General features: G+C 31.7%; 1 protein-coding gene across 1 annotated transcript in view; it reads right to left on the reverse strand.

Annotated features, from left to right (window-relative positions):
- Nucleotides 1–8,613: 8,613 nt before the first annotated feature.
- LOC143223557 (sorting nexin-17-like) overlaps nt 8,614–15,091 on the reverse strand; it is a 50,757-nt gene continuing 44,279 nt past the window's right edge. The window contains exons 11-14 of the mRNA XM_076451659.1: nt 14,485–14,679; nt 13,786–13,830; nt 11,107–11,219; nt 8,614–10,672 (exon numbers count right to left, since the gene is read on the reverse strand). Of these exons, the coding sequence (XP_076307774.1) occupies nt 11,109–11,219; nt 13,786–13,830; nt 14,485–14,679 (351 nt within the window). The 3' untranslated portion in view covers nt 8,614–10,672; nt 11,107–11,108. The remainder of the gene's footprint in view (nt 10,673–11,106; nt 11,220–13,785; nt 13,831–14,484; nt 14,680–15,091) is intronic.

Here is a 15,091-nt window from a genome sequence, read left to right on the forward strand (position 1 = left end):
GAATTCAAATTAAACACCGAACTTCATTGTTTCACTGTTTGATGTCTCCCTAGACTGTACCGTTACTTTAGTACATGAACCTATCTCGAAGTTTTTATTTGTGTTAAAATCTGAAAAACCACCCGTGCTAATACCTATTATGAAAACTGAGGTGAGGCATGCGTCTCAGACAATGCAACAAACTCATTTTAATTACGTTTCTCATGCAATAGAGATTATAATGTAGTAAAATGGCGCAGCTTAATGTCAGTCACGCCCTCATCTTACACTTACTTTGAAAGAGTCTACATCCTCTTGATTTGAATAACAGTATTTAGGTATTTCGCTTGAAGTTGTATCAAACATGTCAACGAGTCTCCTTGTCACGAGATTGACTTAAAGCTTTTTCATTGAAAAAATGTAGCTATTGTTCGTTTAACCTTTTTTTTTTAGTCTCCTTTGGAAACCGAAGAATTTCTAACTAAAGAAAGAGCTATTTGTACAAGTCACTTTTTTTAAAGTTCAGATGCTTTTGTTTCTTGCGCACTTGGTTCTCGTCTGCTGTTCCATGTTGTCTGTTTTCTTAATTGTTAATGCTTTGTCATGTGCAGTCCTTAGTATATCGCTTTCATTAAGATGTTTCTTTTAAATTACTCCACAGCGACACAGCGGTAAGTTTAAGAACTTATAACGTTAGAAACGGGGTTTTCTTACTCGTAGTGGGCACAGCTCAGATTGCCCATTGTGTAGCTTTGTGCTTAAATAGAAACCATTATTTTATTTACGTTTATTTTCTTCTACATTAATCTAGTGCTACGTAATTCTAGGGTGGCGAGATTTTTTCTGATCTTATTATCTGTGGGACAAACGTATACTTTTCTTGAATACGAGTACAACAATATCTCTGATTACAGTACTGATTTAACTTTAAAATATATTTAGTTCAAGCTAATAATATCCTTACATTACTGTCCATTCTTCTTAGTAGGTTCTTTGTCAATAATTTGTTTTAAAACAATTTTAGCATCTTAAACTATCCAAAACAGCTAAAAACTCGCTTTTGTCCAATAAGGCACTTGACAATAACATTATCAACGTTTGTTAGATTACTTAACAAGTTCCCAAGTTTTAGTAATCCGAGGGCCCCTTTTAATTTAAAAGTTTTTCGCGAACCTTCAAAACTGTCAATGTTTTTGTTTTGAAATGTTGTATTCCAAAATTAAACGTTATATATAACTCAAACTTTAAGCAAAAATATTTTCCATTCCATAAGCTATATTTTAATGAAATTTTGGACATGAACCCTCTCGAGTACCTTCGCGGACCCCAGTTTGAGAAATGCTCATTTGTTTTAAAAAATTATTCGAATCAATCGAGTTTTCAAAGCTACTCAGACTTTTTTCGATTTTGTGTTTAAGGTCAATCAGTGATGTTTTATTTTCTTCAAACAAAATCTCATGTTGGCATATACTTCACATCTAAAATAACAAAGGGAGTTAAGGTCCGACAGAGTCTACGCTAGATTTAAGTCTCTGTCACATATGCCTTGATGAAGTTACTGTCTTTATTATCATCGTTCTCGGACTTAACTGTCAGCTGGTTCTGTTTATCTTTTTAAATTAACGAATCCAACTTCATGTTATCAGCAGAATCTGGAGGGAATTAGGAACTGAAGACCCCTATCCGTGGCAGACAAAGTGCTTCCCAATCTTTAGCATTTTGCGACCCCCCATAAATATTTTTGAGTATAATTACCCTAGTATAAATTATAAAACCAATGATAATGATTTTGGAAATAATAAAATATATTTCATTATGATACATTTATTACACAATGTTTATTATTATGTTATTATTTATCATTAGATTATTAAAACAGTGACGTCCTTCCAAGATTTCACTTTCGTAACTCGTATCATTTTGGTTAAGCCTAAACTTGTTTTTCATGTTAATTTCAAAAACAACACTCCCAGTTTATTTAATTTTAAAAATATCTAAATATAAGAAGTCTTGAAGTTATAATCGACTCGTGTGATGGATGCACGTAAACATTTTTGCTTCCGCCATTACTGATTTATTTTCCTTTAACCTCCTGAAACATATCGTGAAACACTGCTCTAGAGAGTAGAACATATTTAACAGCCACCCTTGATTTCTTACTGCCTGCCTAATAGTGGATCACTGTTATCATTGATTGTCGAGTTAGTTAAATTTAAAGTAAGATGCATCCATTAGACTTAGATTTGAAGAGTTGTCTTGACATCTGAGTTGTAGAAATTGGCCCAGTTTCACTTCGAACTTGATAAAATATTTTGTTTTCCTAGATGACTATCAAATAATACCGATTATTCGTTTGTTTGTTTTGGAATTTCGCACAAAGCTACTCGAGGGCTATCTGTGCTAGCCGTCCCTAATTAGGCAGTGTAAGACTAGAGGGAAGGCAGCTAGTCATCACCACCCACCGCCAACTCTTGGGCTACTCTTTTACCAACGAAGAGTGGGATTGACCGTCACATTATATGTCCCCACGGCTGGGAGGGCGAGCATGTTTAGCGCGACGCGGGCGCGAAGCCGCGACCCTCGGATTACGAGTCGCACGCCTTACGCGCTTGGCCATGCCAGGCCACCGATTTTTCATCATCATTTATAAAAGTTTTATTTGTACACTGACTAAAGGAGAGTTATTGTTTATCCAGTATTATGTTTGATCAAATATTGAAGAAAGGCATGAATCAAATCTTCATATAACTTTTTCTAGTGACCAATCCATATAGTGTTATATTCCATCTAGTGTTAAATTCCATATAGTGTCATACGATGTAGGGGTACATTCCATTTCTTTCACAACTGTTATGTAGATAATGTAATTTATCTTGCCAACTGCACACTTCGTGCTTATAAACATCTCTCACTTATGTCTCAAGCAGTCTCTGTCTCTTCTGCGAACTTCCTTGACGTCATCACTTCAGACATGTATTGAATAGCCTGTTTCGCAAATACGCTGTTATTTCAACTTTAAATCCTGACATTCCCCTGTCAGAGTTACCAGGCTACGTCAATTATGTACCGGATTACAGTTCTAAAGTTAATTACATGACAACTCGTATGTATAATCTTGACTACTTCAACTTATCAATACGAAAATTTGGAAGATTGCTACTAGTAATATTCCAAATCCAAATACACAATAGAAAACAAACTCCTGTAGAACACCTCATTACGTACAATTTACAAGATACTGAAGCTGTTCTCGTTAACCGTGGTTAGAGCGCTTGACTCACAATCTGAGGGACGAGGGTTCGAATCCCCGCTCAATCAAACATGGGGGCCGTATAATGTTACAGTCAATCGCACTATTCGTTAGTAAAAAGTTAGTGGTGGGTGGTGCTGACTAGCTGCCTTTCCTTTACCATTTCACTGCTAAATTAGGGACAGCTAGTGCAGATAGCCCTCGTGTAGCTTTGCGCGAAATTCAAAACAAATCAAACCAATTTACCCCTAGTTTAAGTTAACTGGAAGTGAAACTTACACGTAAAGCCTACGTCGTAATATATACAACTTATTCACTTACAACGTTACAGTCAATTAGCCATAATATTAAATAGACTGAATGAAATTTATTAAAATCACTACAGTAAAGTAAATACATAATAATTAAATCCGCTAAAAAATGGTGCGATATTATGATAATGATGTTTGTTACTAGACGAGAGAGATGACAAATTGTAAAACAGTGATTACTGTAGGGAACTCGATAATAACATTTTGTTAAGCCTAAAAACAATCTGTTAAAAATAACAAGCAAAGATATAACAAACTTAAATTTACGGACGTGCACAATCGCAAAATAACAGATCCAGAAACAAAAGATTTTCTCTTTCTTGATATTTTCAAAATGATAAATTGGACATTATTTAATTTATGTAGAGCTTATTTGCGTGAAAGACATTTCGGCATTGTTAGTAAATTACCTCATATACCAATGTTTTTCTTTAACTGGACACTCTATATTTCATTTCACAGCTACTTTGGGAGTGTTCCACTAAAACACACACTTTTGAGTGTCCAATTGTAGAAAAACAAATTTGGTGTTATCCGGTTATTTATTACTAGTATTAAAATTCTACTTCCTACCATGAAGTGACAAATAAGTAAACCATAGCCGTCCTATAATTTCATGATTAACGCAGATAGTCCTCGAGTAGCTTTGCGCGAAATACAAAAACAAACAAACAAAATTTCATAACTAAAATCAATAAAACCATCATCAATCACTTGTCTCTTCGTTACTATAGTATGTTTGAGATACAACCAATTTCCTTACAAATCTGAATGCACTTAGTACGATACCCATCAACTCTATTTCTACAACACTAAATGGCGTTTTCTTATTAACGAGCATGCTTTATGATATGGGAATCACAGTATGTCAGACAGCTGCTTAGAAAATATTTGCAGATTTTCCACCAATCAAATACAAATCCGATCAAATAAGAATAGTTCTAAGTTAGGAATATATTTGTATTTGGTTAACAATAAATAAATGGAAGAGCGATAAGTAGTACGTCGACTCTTTCATATTCAAATGCATTTACTTTATGACGAGATACAATACTTCTATAATGCTGTCATAACACGTTCATACAGAGCTGCTGTTGTTACTTGCTCCAATTCAAATCATAATCACTTAGAAGTTGTTTCTTTCATACCTTCTGCCTTCAGCGGTATGTCTGCGGACTTGCAACGCTAAAAACCGGGTTTCGATACCCGTGGTGGGCAGAACACAGATATCCTATTGTGTAGCTTTGTGATTAATTCAAAACAATAACAATTCATCCCTTCTAATCTTTGGTAAAGGCCTATTTACCAGTCCAACAGAAAGAAGCTAAGCCTATCGTTTATGTTGGTAGTAAGATTACAAACTAATAGGTAGGTTAACATAAACTGCTACTCTCTCTCAGATGGACACCCACATTTGCATCTTTATTCTTCTCTTCATAACTAATCTATGGATTTACGTAATGGATAACCATCAGTAGCGTGCATGTTTATTTTAACGTGAATCATTCAAGGAGGAGCACATCTTAGAAGCGTTCTGTATTCTTAGTCTAATGCAGCATGCAACTAGTTTTACCGATGATTTGTTTGTTTTTTTGTTTTAAATTTCGCGCAAAGCTACACGAGGGCTATCTGCGCTAGCCGTCCCTAATTCAGCAGTATAAGACTAGAGGGAAGGCAGCTAGTCATCACCACCCACTGTCAACTCTTGGGCTACTCTTTTTCCAACGAATAGTGGGATGGACCGTCACTTTATAACAGCTGAAAGGGTGAGCAAGTTTGGTGTGATGGGGATTCGAACCCGCGACTCTCGGATTGCGAGTCGAATGCCAATGAACAGCCAGACAGTTGTTTCAAAGGACTAATAGTTAGTTGGCACAACATACTTAACATTAACCAAGTATTTTTTTAAAATTAAAACGTGGTTTAAAAGCCACTCGTAAATTTAAATAGGAAATATTTCTTTCTTCGAATGGTCCTTAATATGGAATGCTAACGCAAGTCCTTATAGGAAGATAAATCGTTCTTATGGATATTACCGAACCACAACATTACTGTGTTTGGCCTATGTTAAAGGTGGTGGGTTTTATTCTTCGAAAATCGTAAATCTGAGTTTCAAGTACAATGTTGAAAGTAAAACAAAATTTAATGTTATGTCTCATTCCATAAATGTAGCTTATATTTATGACAAAAAAGAAGTTGCCTAAAGTTTGATCTAGTTATCTGCTTATCCAGAGGAAAAATTCATGATAATTTCAAAAATTAACTTCTTTCACAGATCTGCATTTTTCAGATACAATTCCAAATAATGGAATCCTGCAATCAAAAACCTATATATATATATATATGAGCTTTGTAAACTGAAGGTTTTGCTGTCAATTATACTACTAATACCGTCTGCTAAAACCCCAAATAATAACAGCTTTATGTAAATGTTTTATATTTATATAGAAAAAAGGAAGTCTTGCGAACGTCAATAGAATTAATGAAAAAGACAGAGAAAGAAAAAACTATGATCAGCTAGTAAGCTGTAATAGGTTTACTGTTGTACATTTTTCTTTAGTGCCTAAATTCGTTTCAATATGTTTTCTTTTTGCCCGCCTCTTCTCGAAATTTGTAGAGGGTTCTTGAGTGTACGAATAAATAACACTTGTTTTACGAAAACCTTCGTGAGCTCAATCACTGTTAAATATTCTAGAAAACCGACGCGCCGACAAAGTATTATTATCCGTCAGCTACAGTCAGTGTTCTCTAGGTCCAGGAAGATGTATTTGTGGTTAACACCTATTAATATGAAAACTACAGAATTTGACCAGGAACGTTTATAGATTTCGAACATTACAGACCGTTCAACTTCAATGAATTACTTCGGACGTCAGAATTTCTACGAAGATATTAAATATCATAATCGGTAATAATCAACAGTTTGAGGCAAAGCAAACTAGTTAATACATTTAGTTCTAGATTGGGTATAAAATTCAGTAGTGTTTTCAACTTTGTTTGTTTGTTTTGAATTTCGCATAAAGCTACTCAAGGGCTATCTGTGCTAGCCGTCCCTAATTTAGCAGCGTAAGACTAGAGGTAAGGCAGCTAGTCATCACCACCCACCGCCAACTCTTGGGCTACTCTTTTACCAACGAATAGTGGGATTGACCGTCACATTATAACGCCCCCACGGCTGAAAGGGCGAGCATGTTTGGGATGCGAACCCGCGACCCTCAGATTACGAGTCGCATGCCGGGCCTTTTCAATTATAACTATCCGTTTTTGTAAGTTATTTTTGTTTGTATATCAACATATATTTGTGTTAAAAAAGAAAATTGTGTGTATCAATTTTGGTGTCAAATATCATAAAGTTGATACATATTAACATTTAATTAACTTCTAAGTTCAAATTTCCGGTTATTTGAAATAGTAATACGTAATGCACGTATTATAATAAACCGGAAACTTGTCCGAAATTAATTACAATAAATAACAAATCTAAGTGATAACGTATCAGTTTCAATTAGGTATAACATTGGTCTTCAATTACAATATGTAAGATAAATTTTTTTCCTGGATAGTATGTATTATTTCTTAATTGTTTATGTTGTAAAAGTACAGAAAATGGCCATTATTTCCTTGAAACTTTGCTTTTGTGACTTGAATAATGAAATTTAGAAATTAACCTATTTTCTATGTAAAAACAGGCAAAATTGCACATTTTCATTTACATAAGGTCTGAATAAAACAACATATGAATCAAGATTTACATGTATTTATACTAAAGTTATACAAAAATGTTTAGAAGTGAGTAGTTTTTCGAGATTTGCGACTTTCACGTATCAGCTCCCAAATATAGTCTCCCATCATGTTTTCGTTATACGCTCCCAGGTCACAAAAGCAACGTTTGAAGAGAAAAATAGGTCTTTTCAATTTACTTTAAGCATAAGCAATTGGGAAATAACACTTTCTGCCCGGGAATAAGAAAAAAGTAAACATTTTGTTACTTAGTGTAATATTTGCAGTTTAAGTTTTTAACATTGAAATTAAAATATTCATGCAACCGCAATGATGAATTTAACCCTTAAATTACAGATGTTTTTAATACCGCATATTAATATATACTGTATCATTCAGAGTAATTTTCCTGTTTTATTTGTCACAGCATTAAGAGCAAACTTTCTTTCTTTTGGTATGGTTTGTGATGAAATTTTCGCAAAGCCACTCGAGGACTATCTGCACTAGCCATCCCTAACTTAGCAGTAATAGACCAAGAGGGACGGGCAGCGAGTCAACACCACTCACCACTTATTCTTTTATTAATGACGAGTTGGACTGACAGTCATATTATAACACTCCCACAGCTGAAAAGGCAAACACGTTTAAGGAAGAGGATTCAAACCCATGAATTACAGATTGCGAGTTGAATGCTCTAACCACCATGCTTTAAATGTAATGATCTAACTAAAATAACTTACCGTAAAAACCAACTCTCCATGTAAAATATATAATTGATCTCAGCAGTAATTGTTGAGATTAACTGCTGTATTATTATTTTTATTTGTTTTAAACTTTTCATAACTGATGTATTATTAGCGATCTTGTAAGTTGTAACCAATGGTTATTGATCTCGCAAGTTGGTTCAAAAATAGTTAAATTTTTTTTTGTAAAGCCTGTTACTAGTAACTCGTGTTAAATATCTAACTAGACAGCATAAGTGGCTTACGATGATATATTATTGTGTCCAAGTAAACGAACACCTATAATTTATATTCACAGAAAAAAAAATATGCAAGCTCACATAAGCTTAAAAATAACTTTGTTGTACATTAGAAACATTTAGAATTGTATCTATGGTTTTAGAGCTTTAGGTATTTGTAAGAATAAATCAGGTTTCTGTTGTAAATTGCTTAATATGTGTCAGAGTTTACCTTGAATAATTTCCAAGGGAGCTCTGGTATTGTCAATAAAACAACACACCACTGGTGACACCAGTTAAGTATATTAATAACACAGACTATTATTTTAGATGGGATTATTAAAATCTTGAACTTGAAGTGTTATATAAAAAAACTGCATTTGACAACAACAAAACCACTTAAGTGTTTATTGACAGTTTTTTAGACAAATAACAAATGGCTTAGCTGAATATAAAACTAATAAAATGAATTTCACTACTGAGCATTCATTCTTTATGGAATGTTTACATGAGAGCAACATAGATTTTTACATCTATACAAATCACTATTTTTCACTTTCATTAAGTCCACGAAGATATCCATTAACCTGCTTATTTTATTCATTAGCACCCCTGATATATTCACAAACATTAGTATAACAAACGTAATAGCAATTAATGATACTATACTCATATTAATCTTATAAACAAGCCACAATGTTCACACAAACATTTTATACAACCCAGCAGGTATAACATTATTGAGCTAATATATACATAAACAAATTGCAGCATTTGTTACAAATATTATGCTCACCCCAATAATGCAATAATATAAAGCAGTTATCTTTATAACTGGACAAAAGTACCTTCATAAATATAATGAAACTGCCCCTTATAAGTAGAACAGTATTAAGCTGACACCTTAATGATAAATTGAGTCATCTTAAATCACAATAAATTTAACCCATTAACAGAAATATATTAGGCTGATGTCCTACATATTAACAAACCTGTCTTCACGTATTAATGTTAAGTGCTTTAAACTGTACTAAGTTATTCTCTTTAGTATATGCATCCTATATTATCATGAAAAACAGTATAATGCAACTAACAAAGATTAGTAGTGGTTTTAATTCTAATGTACAGAAACAACAACAACAAAAAGATTTGTGTCAGGATTAAACATTGTGTGACATGTCAAATATAAAAATAGCTATAATCTTGAGCAAACACTGGAACTTGAAATGAAATATTACATGATGGCAGAAACTTCAGCTAACATGATTAACATTGTAATCGAGCTTTCTCCATAAAAGATTTAAACAATTATTAATATAGTTGGCAACATAATTTTTTCCAAAAATTCTAGTTGCATAAATTTTAGTTCAAAGTAACTATATTTTTAATATATTTGGGTGTAAATTATCTATTAAGATGTATGAAGATAATCAATAGAAATAAAACATAAATCTTATTCCACGTTTATATCAAGGAAGCACAAGTCAATTTAGAGTAGCAAGTCCAAGTGAAAGATAGTTGACAGATGGCGCTTTAATCTTAAGGAAAGAAGTGACAACAAAATTCTAATAACAAAGTTTTTATAAAAAAAATTATTACTCAAAACTTAAAATAGTTCCACATTAGATCAGCATTACAAGTGAACACAGTTTGACACATAACATTATGTAATTGTTAGTTTCTACAAGTCACGTGTAAGTGTCACTCAATAAACATGTGTGTGAACTTTGCAGCTCTTAAACCCCACAAATATTTTGACAAACTTTTAGCTTTAATTTCTATCAATGCATTTAAATGGAGAAGAATCCTTGTAGCATAAGCCAATAAACATAAATAATATATGCACCCACCCACCTTAATTTGCATTTACAAGTTTCTTGAAAAACATTTTCAAATTAAGTCATAACCACCGTGTTTCACATGACTGAATTAATTTCTAATTCTTATTAGTAGATTGCAAATTATCTGTTAGAGGTTCATTGTTGGGATACATGAAACATTTAGAATGAAAAAACAACAAAAAACAAAACATACATGAACATATATATATACACCACCACCCATACATTGTTGCAAGATCACCATCTAGAACCTTGAAATTTCATTTATCTACAGCAACAATCACAGAATGTTTTTCAAGTAGTTAACTTATCAAACTGTACAGTATACAATAGGACCCTTTACAATTTCTAGTATTAATAAAAAATTCATACATTCAGAATGAGTATATTAAAGTTAATACAAAAATATTTTCTTATTAAAAAAACAAACAAATGAGGAGTCTTACCCTTGTTTCAAACCTTAAAGAATAATATTCTTAAAATGATTATTTGTAGTAGTTTTAGCATTAAGCTCAACCACAATACAGGTCTACAATACCTGTTTCTCTTGTTAATGAGATATTTCGCATTCCATGGTGTTTCATTCTGTCTAATCCAAAGGCAGTATGGCCTTATAAAAAACAAAACAAAAGAAACAACAAACAAAAATAAGAAATACTGTTTTATGTTAAATATTCTAAAATTTGGGACTTATATTTTAATATTTTAGCAATTATTTTCTTAGTATTCTTCAAAAGACATCAGTGCAAATTTCTTTAGAATGCATTATGAAAAACTTCAGTTTAAAACACACTAATTTATACAAACTCAACATGCTAGTGCTAGATAGTTTGCAAAACCTTTAAATTTTTACAAAATAATCGTTTCTTCCAAAGCTTAATTTAACATTACCAATTGAACCAAAATAAATCAAACTTGTGTAATTTTCAATAATCAGAGAAAGAATGTATGAAAACTTCTTTAAAAATAACAAGTTAGTTTACATTCCTGCATACGTTATCATACAATCACAAATACACTCCAAGGAATTTAGCAGTTAAGAACCTTTAGAGGTCATCATCTCCAATTCCTTCAAAAACATCATTTTCCATGAGGGATTCGGGGGACATACTACCACTACTGGAACAGCCAGATTGCTTGGCAGAATATAACTTTTCCTACAAAGATATTTCAACCACTTAATTATTTTCATTGCTTTATAGAAAGCAAAATCTATTTTGAAAAAAAATCATATCACATATTTACCCTTTACACCAAAAATGACTGTCACATTAATATCACACCTTATTTTCCCTACCACACTATTATTAAATCTATTAACTAGTTACCCTAACAGTATACCAGAACAAATTAAGGGACAAGTACAAATGAGTTGGAATTGCCATGAGATGGCAGTGAAGGTTTAAAAAAAAAGCCTTTTGGTTTATAAAAAGTCTGATTTTATATAGACACATAGACGTACACACACGTGGAGATAACTCTCAAATGGGCTAAATTTACAAATATTTCTAGCTTCATATGTATGTACCTCAAGCAGACATCTCATGATTTCTCTTACATATTGTTTTTCTAATTGGTAAATGTAACTACTTCAATTAGGTTTTTGATTTAATCTTCATGTCCTGGTATTAGGGTGTTCTCATTTAACCTCATCAGCTACTCTACTTTGGAGTATATTGTCCTAAAGGTACAAGTATTCTCAACAAGGTTGCTATCCTATAAAAAGTATGTTCTGAACTAGGTTGCTACGACAAATATCTTCTGAACTAGACTGTTAAAATCAATATATCCTGGACTAGATTGTTATATTATAACAAAATGTTTTGGACTATGCTATTATCCTATAACAATCACATTCTGAAATAGGTTGTTATTATATAGTAAATACGGTTTAAACTAGGATGTGCTACTCTGTAGCAAAAACATTCTAAACTAGGTTACCATCCTATAACATGTTCTGAAATAGGTTGTCTTCTTCAACAAAAACACAGAACATACCAGGATATGATCTTCTGACAAAGAGGTATATTCTGGTTTAATGGTGGGTTTTTTTGTTTCTTTATTTACCAAGAAATTTTCATTTGGCATTAAAAGGTGTGTTCTCCAACTACACTTTTATTTAGGACATGTTTTGAAAATTAAATCATAGTTAACAATAAATATGACTTTTAGCAAATAATTTTGTGTTAGTTTTAGTGTGTATTCTTTCTACAAAGAATGATGTTACTGTTTTGAAATAAGTTCTTTTAAGATATAACTTCTCCCTAGTTTTTAAGATGCATTGTACTAAGAAAAGCCAAGTCTTTACTTTGTGATGTTTCTTAAAATATACATTTTATTTTTGATATGTTCCTTGAAAAATGTGTTATGGTTTAATTTGTGCTAATCTAATTAAAAACATATTCTACCTAAGATACATGTTCTGGTTTCAGAAGGTTTTTTTTCCCAACAAAACAAAGTTTGTTCCTTAACAAACAAACATATTCCAGTTTTAGTATGGTTTCTTCTAACAAGCAATAATGTGGAAGTTTATATACAGTTTTGTAATATACTTTTTATGTTCTGGTCTAAAACGTGGTCCTCAAAACCCTTTTTGAATCTTATCACACTGGATATACATAACAAAATTGAGTAAAAACTTAATATGTAATACCTAGTATCAGGTTTATAAAATCATAGAATCTGATTTAATATTTCTATGATTTTTACACTAGTTTGTTTTGATAAGCTATTTTACTTATCTACATTATTTCATGCGACATAATTAACATTAATATTCAATAAATATCTGATTCATTGTAATATATTTTCATCCTCTAACATATTCTTTAAACCTAACTAGGGTTACCTGATGTCTTGCAATTGCAGACAATTTCATTAGTTTTACAACAATTTTAAAGCTTAAAATGAAAACATGTTTAAGAACAAAAAGAATGTATAAATAAACTATAAAAAATTGTTTTCATTGGCAACACTCCTTAAAATTGTGCAAGAAATATATATGTTTGAACACTTTTTTTCATATTGCCAAATACATTAAATAATTGTCACAAAATGACAAATATTAATTTTAATATATTTTTACGAAAAACAATTATTATAATAGTTTTAACTATTAAGTAGAGTTTAAGCACATGGCTTGGACTTTCTTTCACAACCTATTGTTTTTGAAACTGGCTTGCATACAAGCTACTTGCAGCTTGCCCAGTTCAGTGAGTGCATGTGAGAAAGAGCAAGCTGACCTCTGGTGTGAGCAATAAGGTCTTCTGAAATCTTGAATCAAGTCTAAGAGTACTCATAAATGAAACTTAAAAATCAAAAATTATTTTCACCTTGTTTTATTGTCCATATCTACACTAGTAGCTAGATTAGAAATTAAACTCATAAATTACTTCTGCTTATTCTGTTTATTTTAAAAAGTTCTTGTTTCTATAATGTTAGTGAAAGAGTATATTTCTCTGTTTGAATCTCAGTTATATCTGCTTTGTTGAACTTTTCTGTTATTATAGAGCTTTAAATTATTGTTGATTTCAGATTCACCTGAGAATACTACACTGTATAATCTATCTTGCTTTCAAGATATCAAGTTATAGTTCAAGCAGGAAAATGCATCATTACTAGTGTAGTGTTAGAAGTAAATGTGTCTTTGCTCAAACATGTGTGTTTAACTATTAAAAATTGTACCTAAAGGATTTAGAATATGAACAAAAGTAAATTTCTTACCTTCCTAACATGATCTCTTGTTTTGTTTGTTCTTTTGGAATATTCCTAGAAGTAAAGAAATATATGTAAACCTAAACTTTTATTTTTTAGAAAAACTCAATTATGAGTTTGAAGTGCTATGGAAAGATAAAACAAGTGTTAACTTAAAAATGTTTCTAACAATATTTTATGTGAAATAAGTTTACACAGAAGAAAAACTGTTTTTGTGTTTACTAGAGTGTATAACATTCTACGCTGATCCCTACATAAACATCTTTCTAATATAAAATCACTAAAACACCATGCCAGGTTTATGTAATTACATTGTAAAAGTCACATGTGACAGAAAACCTGTATGTACTTTATTATTAGTTCATATAGTGGCAGCATTAATATTTTATTGTGTGCTATGAGCAATAGTGTTAATATTAAGTGCCACAATTTATCATATTATTTCCTGTTTATATTCAGTAGTGAGACACAACTTATAGTATTAATTACTAGGAATGATGCTGTTAATACTGCTTTAATTACTGAGAGTGACACAATTTATAGTATTAATTATTGGGAATATTTGTGTTAATACTGTTTTATGCACTTTAAGTGAAACAATGTATATTTCTAATTAATAAGAATAATGGTGTTATTACTGCTAATTACTCAAACAATTTTGAAAATTTAATTTACTACAACTGACAACACCAGTACTTTGTTACTTACATCTTCATTATCTACTATGCCTTCAGATGAAGATGATCGACTGATGGAAATTTCATAACTGCTTCCATCCCGTTTCATGTAGCTCCAAGAACAATGTCGATCTCCTCGCTCTGGCCGTTTTTTAAATTTTATTCCATTCTTCTTGGAGAGTAGCTCTTCTACCATACCTTGAAGACACACACTCATTAACACAGCCTAAAAGTAAGAAATGAAAAAAAAAGAAGGAAGACAAATTCAAATTAATTCTGTTTAATGTTATTATTTATTGTCATCAGGAAACATTTTGATACACCATGAAATATTGCATCAAACATTGAAACGTTTCTATAAGTTGTATTATCCAGACCTTCATTAACATTTGTAAATATTATGCTAAATACTGTGTTTTTGATATTGAAGATTATTCACAGTGTTTACACAGTCCAGTCTATTTCACCCTCATCTGCTCAGATGGTCAGAGGACTCAGAATAAGTTTATAATAAGCATCCCTGCTCTTAAGGAAATCAGTTTCCCCTAAGAACACCACATTAACTTACTGTGATACCCTTACTAATTATGGAACATTGCTTCACATTAACATGTTAAATTAATTTATGGAATTCTTCT

The sequence above is a fragment of the Tachypleus tridentatus genome, chromosome 8 (genome assembly GCF_004210375.1).
Source record: "Tachypleus tridentatus isolate NWPU-2018 chromosome 8, ASM421037v1, whole genome shotgun sequence".
NCBI classification, from domain to species: Eukaryota; Metazoa; Arthropoda; class Merostomata; order Xiphosura; family Limulidae; genus Tachypleus; species Tachypleus tridentatus.